Source organism: Mustela nigripes, chromosome 1, assembly GCF_022355385.1.
Source record: "Mustela nigripes isolate SB6536 chromosome 1, MUSNIG.SB6536, whole genome shotgun sequence".
NCBI classification, from domain to species: domain Eukaryota; kingdom Metazoa; phylum Chordata; class Mammalia; order Carnivora; family Mustelidae; genus Mustela; species Mustela nigripes.
Window position 1 is genome coordinate 13,913,796 of NC_081557.1, and position 11,469 is coordinate 13,925,264.

At 36.0% G+C, this 11,469-nt stretch overlaps 1 protein-coding gene across 1 annotated transcript in view; it reads right to left on the reverse strand.

Moving 5' to 3' along the window:
• The window catches only part of LOC132001237 (olfactory receptor 8H1-like), a 14,700-nt gene extending 3,267 nt beyond the window's left edge, over positions 1-11,433 (reverse strand). The window contains exon 1 of the mRNA XM_059376025.1: positions 10,742-11,433. Coding sequence (XP_059232008.1) covers positions 10,742-11,433 — 692 coding nt within the window. The remainder of the gene's footprint in view (positions 1-10,741) is intronic.
• Positions 11,434-11,469: the final 36 nt, after the last annotated feature.

The window sequence follows — 11,469 nt, forward strand, 5'->3', positions numbered from 1 at the left end:
AAGTCTTTTCTACATGTGGTTCTCACCTAACTGGAGTGACAATTTATTATGGAACCATCCTTTTCATGTATATGAGACCAAGTTCCAGCTATGCTTTGGACCATGACATGATCGTGTCGATCTTTTACACAATTGTGATTCCCATGCTGAATCCCATCATCTACAGTTTAAGGAACAAAGATGTAAAAGAGGCAATGAAAAGAGTGTTTCAAAAAATTGGTTTATTAATTAATGATATTTTTCACACTAAACCATTAAATTGAATCAATGAAGCATGAAGTACATTGTGTCCAGTTAAAGAAGTTGTGATAAAAATATTTTGTTTCTGTTTATTAGTGTCTTTCTAGTCTTCTTATTTGAAAAATAAAGATCATAAATAAAGGTTATTTATGTTCTGTATGTTCTATATATGTAACAGCACCATGCATCTAGTACATAGTGCTATTTCTTCTATAGACAAGATTCATAGGTTCAGGATTCAAAAGATTCCAATGGAAGTAGAACCACTCACTGTATCACCCAGTGACCCGCACACATAATTTTGCTTCCTGTTCCTATAATCTTGCAGCTTCAGGAACGGAGATTAAAAGAGGTAATGAAAAATAATTTAAAGAGAAATTATTTCATAAATTAAGGACATTATTATCTTTAAGTAAAACCAAAAAGTTTATCCCTGCTTTTAAGAGCCTTGGTACATGAAATGAAAGAATACACTGATTTTTTTTTTTTTTTCACTTTGCCAACTGCATCATTTGGCTTTCAGAGTATAATTTAGGGAGTACTGAAAATCTTCTTTAAGTCATTAGCAGAAACAAGAGAGAGAGGAATACATTTAAAATGGTTTCCACCAGATTTGCTAATTTATTCCTTTTACTGAAATACATAGAGTTGTCAGGTTTTGAGCATGGATGATAAATAAGATGAAGACAAAATAAAAAGCAAAAAAAAAAAAAAAAAGAGAGAGGGAGAGAGAGAGAGGAAGAAAGGAAGGCAGGAAGGCAGGAAGGAAGGAAGGAAGGAAGGAGATTAGTTTTACCATTTATAGCTATGCTGATTCTGAGATTCCATTACATTTTCAAGATGCAGAACTAGAATCCCAATAAATATTGTACTGATACATGTGTTGTTATCTAGAAAGGAGATATTTGAAATTACAGCACTGGATGAGACTTAAAACAGTATATAAGTAGGTGAAGGGTTTAAGAGTACACTTATCTTGGGGTGCCTGGGTGGCTCAGTGGCGTAAGCCTCTGCCTTCGGCTCAGGTCATGATCTCAGGGTCCTGGGATCAAGCCCCACATTGGGCTATCTAATCAGCAGGGAACCTACTACCTGTCCCTCACCACCGCTTGCTTCTCTGCCTACTTGTGATCTCTCTCTGCCAAATAAATAAACTCTTTAAAAAAAAAAAAAAGATTCACATTAAGACAAAAAAGAGTACACTTATCTTGACAAGCACTGAGTAATATATGTAACTGCTGAATTACTCTATGGTACACCTAAAGTTAAAACAACACTATGTTAGAGGCACTGTAATTACAATTTTAAATAAAAAATACATGTATAAAATTTCCACTTTCATTTAAGATGTAGAGAGCTGCAATAATGTTTTTTAAAAATCCAGATAATCTACAAATTTTAACTTTTCATAACTCTGTCAAAGAGCAGAGTTTGAAAACACCAAAGTAATCTGAATTACTTGGGGAGACAAGCTCCTCCAGGGAGAGAGGAGATAAATTAATTGTTTTCACCTTCAGCAAAAGGTGGGAGAAAGATGTGGCCACCGTGCAAGAAGGTAGAAAGAAATTAGCTAGATTAAGCATACATTCATATATATATGTGTGTGTATACATATATATATGTGTGTGTGTATATGTATATACATATACACACACATTTAACATATACATACATATATTTTACATACATACACACATAACATATGTTAAATCCAGTAATTTTGGCTGTTGGGAAAAGCAGAGAAGCCTAGAAAGTGGATTTACCTTCACTCTAAGTGTTCTCTGCTGTTCCCAGCCAAGAATAGTAAGAATAGCTCATAAGAATAGTAATAAAAGCAGCTTTTCAAAAACAGGTATTCCCAGAGATTTAAATTACTAGGTTAAACGGTCTAGTCGTCAGGGCACCTGAGTGGCTCAAGTGGTTAATGATCTGACTCTCAATTTTGGCTCAGGTCAGGATCTCAGGGTTGTGAGAACCAGCCCACAACCAGCTCCGCACTCAGCACCAAGCTGCTTGAGATCCTCTCCCTATCCTTCTGCTTCTCCCCATGTTCATCTTTCTTCTTTCTAAAATAAATAATCTTAAAAAAATAAGATCTTTGGAGAGAGTAAACAATATATACGTGAGTCTATATTTCGTCAACAGACAGAAACCACAAAGAAGTGTCCAATGATGGACATTCAACACACACCCAGACTCTCTCAGTATTAGAGACAAGCAATTCCTTCATCAGGTCATCAGTAGATCAAAAAAAATGAGGAAAAAAATCGGAAAACTTGATGATAAACAATAGGAATTAAGCAAACAATGAGAAAAAAATGAGAAAAATGTATATAACAATTGTGACATAATATCAAACAGTCTAATATACAGAACAAAAAATAGAGAAGGAATTAATCAGAAGAAATGTTTGAAAATATAATGGCCAAGACTTCTAAAATTAACGAAAGGAAATATCAAACCATGAGTCAAAAAAGTAGACCCTAGAAAGGAAAAGTACAAAAAGCAAACAAATCAACCAATGAAACACACCTAGACTCATTAGTATCACTGATTAATAATAAAGATAAATAGAAAATTATGAAAGCACTCAGAGGAACATGCATGTCACATACAGAAGAGAAAATATAAGGATATAGCAGATGCCATAAGAAATGACTCACACCAGATATAATGAAGAAATACTTAAAGGAGTGAAATATAGTCACTATTAATCCCAAATTTAATATCCATAGAAATGTTTGGAATATATTAAAAAAAAATAAAAACAAGGGGCACTTGGCTGGCTCAGCTGGTTAAGTGTCTGCCTTCTTTAGCTCAGGTCATTATCCCAAGGTCTTGGGATAGAGCCCCGCCTTGGCCTCCCTCCTCAGCAGGGAGGCTACTTCTCCCTCTCCCTACTTGTGCTCTCTCTCTATCTCTCTGTCAACTAAATAAATAAAATATTTTAAAAGATGTATAAACAAAATAGACTTTTTCAGGAAATAAATATACACACACTGAAATAATTTATATCAAGCAAACTTGTGCTTCAACAATTATCCAGCCAAAAGAAGTATAACAGAAGAAATTATGTGTCTACACAAAGAAATGAATAAAACTAAAAATATCTAAAATAAAGATAAATGTAACATATATTGTATATTTAATTATAATTTCTTTAAAGAGTAAATGAAGTAAAACTATGTTGATGCATTAATTATTGGATATACGACAAAAATAGAATAAAAAATAGAGAAAAAATTGGCTCTAAGCTTCTGACATTAAAAGTTATGTTGTATGTTATTCTAGGTTAACTGTATTATATTAAATATACATATTAAAATTCCCATGGCCACCATTGAAAAGAGAGAAGATACTCATTACCAATATCAGGAATGAAAAAAGGGCTGTCACTTGGTCCCCAGAAATATTGAAAGGATAGTAATAGAATATTACAAAGAACTCTTTATTAATAATTTTGAAAATTAAATGAAATGTACAATTGCTTAAAGGTGATCTTATCAGAGGAAATGGGTGACCTGAATAGTCCTATGTCTATTAATAAATTGAAGTACTCCTTAGAAGTCTGTGTGAAAAAAAAAAAAAAATCAGGGAATTGTTTCCCCAATGTGAAAACCTCCCCTTTCTCTCAGGCTGCAATGGGCAGAGTATTAGGTGACCCCTCTTTAATAATGCTGAAGAGGACCAGATTTGGGGGACACCAATGCAACAATATAGAAGAAACCTTGGAGGCATCCAGAGACCCTAGCCCCCTAAACTCTGCAATATTGTTACAACAGAGGGTACTTGTTTCTTCTTTGTTGAGACACTGTTTCTGAATCCCTTTGTTAGACACCATACTCTGTGCCTTGACTATTGCAGGTTCTTTCTCCAAAACAATTCCATAGTCAGATAAATTGTTCTTTCTTCTTTCAGAATCACTCTTTCTGTAAGTAGGACTGTGCCTGCATGTTTGAGAAAATTTAGCTAGTCAAAATCACGTGGTCTTCCATCAGCAATTTTAGCGTATCAGAAACATGCACGTTTTAACAGCCCTGGTGTTTTATTTAATGCTCTTTTACTATGATGATGAATTCTCTGTTTTCACCTCTGATAACAGTGGTGTTCTCAGCCAGAGTGATGTTGAAGAATGTTGAGTTCCAGCGTGAATTTTTTTTTTAACATGGAGTGGCCATGAACCAGTTATGTAATCTCTTTGTGCTCCAGGTTTACTGTCTGCAAAATTCTCCCTTCAGAAACATTTATTAAGGCAGTATTCTGGGTGATGGGATACAACACTATACACAGTAAGTAAAAATCTTGGCTTATGATATAGGGGTAGTAGGGGAGGAATACAAGTAACAAAGGATACAAGCTAAATATATAAAATGGTGGTTGGGGTGCCTGAGTGGCTCAGTTGGCTAAGAGTCTGACCCTTGAACTCAGCTCATGTCTTGATCTCAGGGTCGTGAGTTCAAGTGCCACATTGGGCTCCACGCTAGGCATGGTGCATATATATATATATATATATATATATATATATATATATAATGACAAATATATATATTTATTAGCTGGAGAGATACTGTTATTGGAAACAAATGAAGCACAGAAAAGGGCAAGAAGGAGGTAAAATTTTAAATCAGGTGGTAAGGGATATTCTTATTAAGAAAGAAATATCACATTTGCATTTGAAAAAAGTTTTAATACACATTTGCTTATGAAAAGGAAGTTTCAGGATCAAGAGATGAAAGGGATAATTCTAGGCACTTTGAGACTAATGTGCACAGGGAGAGCTAGGAGTGCATACATTTTTTTTTTTTTAAGATTTTAAAGATTTATTTATTTTGGAGAGAGAGCAAGCACAAGCAGGGGGAGGAGCAGAGGGAAAGGGTAAAGAGATAGAGAAGAAGTAGACACTTTGTTGAGCACAGAGCCTGATGTGGGGCTCCATCCCACAACCCTGAGATCATGATCTGAGCTGAAATTAAGAGTTGGATGCTTAAAGGTGCCCCAGGAGGACATGTTATTGAAACAAAGTAAATATGATGAACAATATGATGTTCAACAATACTATGACCAGGAATGAGTTATTGGATTTGTAGAAGTGTTTTACCAATTTACTGTTTTACCACTCTAGCTTTTATACTGAGATTAGATTCAAGAGAGCTAAGGTCAAGGGGCTGCAGCTGTGCTTCTGAGACTGTGGTCCTTCGGGCCAGTGTGGTGAAAGAGAACGTGCTGAGAGATAGACTCTGGATATATTTTGTTTTTAGGGTCCACATAGGATGCCATTGGAGTGGATTTCAGGAATGTGACATAACAAGGCAATTATGGATTATTCTTACATCTTTGCCTGAAGGAATAGAAAGATTGCTTTCCACTATATGAGATTAACATTTGGATATTGCTAGTACCTATCTTGTGAGGATAAATTATGTTAATGTATACGTATATATGCCTCTGAGTATTGTCTAGCATATAGTAAATCCTGAAAAATACATTATTGATATCATATAGATACTATATTTGTTAATTATTTGGAAGCAGACACAGCTTTTCCTATTTTTTTCATGCTCTAGTCTACTCTTATTTTCTTTATCATATTTGTAATAAATAACATTTTTGTATGGCAAGAAAAATATATCTTAAATTATGTCTGGCCACATCCTATGTACAATATGGTATGCACTAATATAACAATTTCATAGGGTAAACACAAATAGTCTAAATCTTCTATATCATGCATAGATTATATTACATATTTTTAATAACATACACACTTCTTAAATTGTATTATAAAGAAGATGTGGTAACCCTACTTTAATTACAATTTATTTTAATTTAATTAGCATCTGTTCAACTTAAGTGCTATCTACAAAATCACAGAATCTCTTAGCCATTTTTGCCAACTCAAACCAACAGGATACATTTCATAATCATAAAAGTATACATCAACAGAAACACAGGTGAAAACATAGTTTATAGAAAAGAAAAATGAAAAGGCCTATAAATACATTAAATGACATAGTGAAGATGCAAAATGAATGGCCAACTATAAAAACATATTATTAAGCAATAAATATTTATCATATACTTATTACTAATTACAAACAAAAACAAGTAACAATAACAATAAAGAGTCTAGACCACATAGATACCAAAGCAAAAATGAGTCATGATAATTTTAAGTGGAATGATATATGAGAATGGAAATTTTAAAATAAACTAAATGGAGGAAAATAATGCATATTTAAAAATTTGAATAGTTTTGTTGACATTTTCACTTAGTGAAAAACTTTTAAACTTGTAACTTATAAAAGAGAAATTGTACTGTTGCATTTTATTTTAAACCTTTAGAAAGTATTTAGGAAAAATAGTAAACTATAGCTACATTTCAGAAATAAAATTTCTGTATTACTGGTTGAAATGAAAACAAATTACAAGAGTTTAAGCAAAAAAATCAAATTCTTGGAAAATGGAAGAATACACTTTTAACATCTATACAGCAGAAAATGAAAACTAGCTCAGATTATGTAGAGGGAAAAAGGAAAAATAAAGGAAATTTCAGCAGTTTGACTACAGTTAATGGGTTGCTACAAATTCTGAATTCACTATCATTTCCCAGTTTTACAACTTGTCTCTGTTAAAAAGATCAGAACAAATGAGTCAAACATTTAACTCAAAATTTATTTTTAGTGACCGTAGCAAACTTATAAAACTTAGGAGATCATCATCAAGACAGCATGGTACTGGCACAAAAACAGACACATAGATCAATGGAACAGAATAGAGAGCCCAGAAATAGACCCTCAAATCTATGGTCAACTAATCTTCGACAAAGCAGGAAAGAATGTCCAATGGAAAAAAGACAGCCTCTTCAATAAATGGTGCTGGGAAAATTGGACAGCCACATGCAGAAAAATGAAATTGGACCATTTCCTTACACCACACACAAAAATAGACTCAAAATGGATGAAGGACCTCAATGTGAGAAAGGAATCCATCAAAATCCTTGAGAAGAACATAGGCAGCAACCTCTTCGACCTCTGCCGCAGCAACATCTTCCTAGGAACAACGCCAAAGACAAGGGAAGCAAGGGCAAAAATGAACTATTGGGATTTCATCAAGATCAAAAGCTTTTGCACAGCAAAGGAAACAGTTAACAAAATCAAAAGACAACTGACAGAATGGGAGAAGATATTTGCAAACGACATATCAGATAAAGGACTAGTGTCCAGAATCTATAAAGAACTTAGCAAACTCAACACCCAAAGAACAAATAATCCAATCAAGAAATGGGCAGAGGACATGAACAGACATTTCTGCAAAGAAGACATCCAGATGGCCACCAGACACATGAAAAAGTGCTCCATATCACTCGGCATCAGGGAAATACAAATCAAAACCACAATGAGATATCACCTCACACCAGTCAGAATGGCTAAAATCAACAAGTCAGGAAATGACAGATGCTGGCGAGGATGCGGAGAAAGGGGAACCCTCCTACACTGTTGGTGGGAATGCAAGCTGGTGCAGCCACTCTGGAAAACAGCATGGAGGTTCCTCAAAATGTTGAAAATAGAACTGCCCTATGACCCAGCAATCGCACTATTGGGTATTTACACTAAAGATACAAACGTAGTGATCCAAAGGGGCACGTGCACCCGAATGTTTATAGCAGCAATGTCCACAATAGCCGTACTATGGAAAGAACCTAGATGTCCATCCACAGATGAATGGATCAAGAAGATGCACTGCCTTAGGCTCAGGTCATGATCTCAGGGTGCTGGGATCGAGTCCCGCATCGGGCACTCTGCTCGGCAGGGAGCCTGCTTCCTCCTCTCCCTCTGCCTGCCTCTCTGCCAACTTGTGATCTCTCTCTGTCAAATAAATAAATAAAATCTTAAAAAAAAAAAAAAAAAGAAGATGTGGTATATATACACAATGGAATACTATGCAGCCATCAAAAGAAATGAAATCTTGCCATTTGCGACAACATGGATGGAACTAGAGCGTATCATGCTTAGTGAAATAAGTCAAGCAGAGAAAGACAACTATCATATGATCTCCCTGATATGAGGAAGTGGTGATGCAACATGGGGGCTTAAGTGGGTAGGAGAAGAATAAATGAAACAAGATGGGATTGGGAGGGAGACAAACCATAAGTGACTCTTAATCCCACAAAACAAACTGAGGGTTGCTGGAGGGAGGGGGTTTGGGATAAGGGGGTGGGATTATGGACATTGGGGAGGCTATGTGCTTTGGTGAGTGCTGTGAAGTGTGTAAATCTGGTGATTCACAGACCTGTACCCCTGGGGATAAAAATATATGTTTATAAAAAATAAAATTAAAAAAAAAAAAACTTAGGAGAAACCTGTAATATAAACACACACACACACACACACACACACGAAAAAGCAGCAGTTTCCTGAAGTTTATTGACAAGTTACAGAAAGGTAAGGTTTTAAAAAAATATTTAGCAGATAGCCACCAATTAGATACCACTGCATACAGATTTTTAAATTGATGCATTTACATTTCAGATTCAAAGCCTTTCAAGAGGAGAGTTCTTCATTCTTTTTCCCAAATATTTATACACATTCATCTCATATTTCAGTGACAAAGGCATTATCAAAAGTTAAGCTTGTAAGTGTATACAGAAAGCTGCTGAAAAGCACATAGAAAATGACAGAAATTTTACTTATGTAAGTAATATACGCATATGTGTTCATGACTGTAGATCCAGAGGAACATACACCAAGCTGTAATGACTGCTATGGCGTTTCTATCCCCTTCTTCTTGTTCGTGGTGTCCATGGGTAGCATGTTGCCCAATGTTAACAGACACCATTTTAAATTCAAAATTGTGAAGAGTTGAGTTTTTCCTTAGTTGCTTGTCAAATAAATTCGCCAAAAGTAATTTATAAAACACAAGGGAATATTCTCTTTTTTAAAGATTACTTATTTATGCATTTATATATTTATTTATTTTGGGAGTGGGGAGAGCTGAAGGAGAGGGAGAATTTAAAGCAGACTCCGCAGTGAATGTGGAACCCAATGCAGGGCTCCATCCCATGACCCTGAGATCATGACCTGAGCTGAAATCAAGACTGTGTACTTAACCAAATAAGCCACCCAGGTGCCCCACAAGTGATTTTTTTTTTTTTTTAAGAAAAAGCCATTGTGCGTTAAAAATAGTACAGGAAGGGCAATGGGTGGCTCAGTTGGGTAAGCATCTGTCTTCAGCTCAGGTCATGATCACAGGGTCTTGGGATAGAACCCTGCACTGGGCTTCCTACTCAGCTGGGAGTCTGCTTCTTCCTCTCCCTCTGCCTCTCCTCTGCTTATGTGCTCTCTCTCTCTCTCTCTCTTTTTCTGTCCATCAAAAAATAAATAAAATCTTTAAAAAAATATGCAGGAAAGTAAGCCTTCTAATGATACTGACCAGCATCTATTAGAACTCCCTTGAATGCTTTACATCCATTATCTGATTTAATCTTTATAATTAAGTCATTGGCCCTAGACTTATTATTATCTTGTGCAGTTGAGGAAACTGAGGCTGATCCATTAAGGATTATACAGCTGAATGTTAGTATATTTAAAATCCAAATCCTTGATTCCATAGCAATTTCTGGTAATTGCTGTATTTTTTTCTCCATATAGTAAATGAACTAGCTGAAACAGCTATCATTGTACCCCAAATGGAGCTCTTTTCCATAATAAAATTCCCTGAAGTTAGACTGTTAATGGGAATATGTATGAAATTGTTTAAAAGAAGACAACTATATTGTCTCATTTTGCATATCAGTTGCTCTTAAAAACACATATATTATTTTAAAAAGATTTATTTATTTACTTATTTATTATTATTTATTTATTGAGAGAGGCAGAAGGAGAGGGAGAGAGAGAATTTCAAGCATACTCCACACTGAGCATGGAGCCCAATGAAGGGCTGGATCCCATGACCTTGAGATCATGACCTGAGCCAAAACTAAGAGTCTGAGGCTTAGCCCACTGAGCCAGCCAGGTGCCCCCAAACACATATATTTAGATCACAGGTTTAAAACATACCTAATGGCTTTCTATTATAACTTGGAATTTCTAAAGACATCTTCCTGGAAATATCCAAGATCATATTTGGTGAAATAAAGAATGGTTCGATGGAAATACAAACAAATTAAAGGATTCAGTTGGTTTTGGAGACAAAGGAAATACACTATAGAGAGGATGATTCAGGATGAGCTTAAAAGTTTAGCATTGCTTGTTTCAAGTGCCCAGAGCCCTCTCCCTTTTGCATGACTCTAATGAAAGCATTTTTCACTTCTTTGTTCCTAAGGCTATAAATGAGTGGATTCAGCATGGGGATCACAATAGTGTAAAAAACAGAAGCCACTTGATCCTTTCCCAAGGAGTAAGAACTACTTGGCTTTAAATAAGTAAAAATCATAGTGCCGTAAAAGATAGTGACTCCTAGGAGATGAGAGGCACACGTAGAGAAGGCTCTTCGCTTTCCTGACGTGGAAGTAATTTTCAGGATAGTCAACAGAATGGACACATAGGACACAGATATCGTGATAAGAGACACCATTAGGGTGGAGCCAGCGACAATAAATATCATGATTTCTATGTCATTTGTGTCCGTGCAAGACAGGGCTAAAACTGGGGATGTGTCACAGAAAAAGTGATGGATTACATTGGAGTCACAGAAATTCAATCTGCTCATGCAAAGCACGTTAACAAAGGAGTCCGCAAAGCCAATAGAATAGGACGCAAAGACGAGGGAACCACAGAATCTCGTGGACATAACCACTGGGTAGTGCAGAGGATTGCAGATAGCAACATAGCGATCATAGGCCATGGAGGAGAGAAGGAAACATTCTGTGGCCCCCAAGAAAACGAAAAAGTACATCTGGGTGAAGCAGCTCACATAGGAAATATACTTGGTGGAGGTCAGTAAGTTCTCTAAGGTTTTCGGTAGGATGACAGTTGAGTAATTAAGGTCCAGAAATGAGAGGTGACTGAGGAAAAAGTACATGGGGGTGTGCAGCTGGAGATCCAGGCGGATTATCAGTATCATCCCTGCATTGCCCAGCATGGTAACCAGGTATATGAGCAGAAACAGCACGAAGAGGACTCGCTGGACCTCTTCAGAATCTGTCAACCCCAGAAGGATGAAGTCAGGCACCTGTGTGTTATTCCTTCTACCCATAGTGCCAGCTGCTGTGCACTGTGAAGAAATCAAATT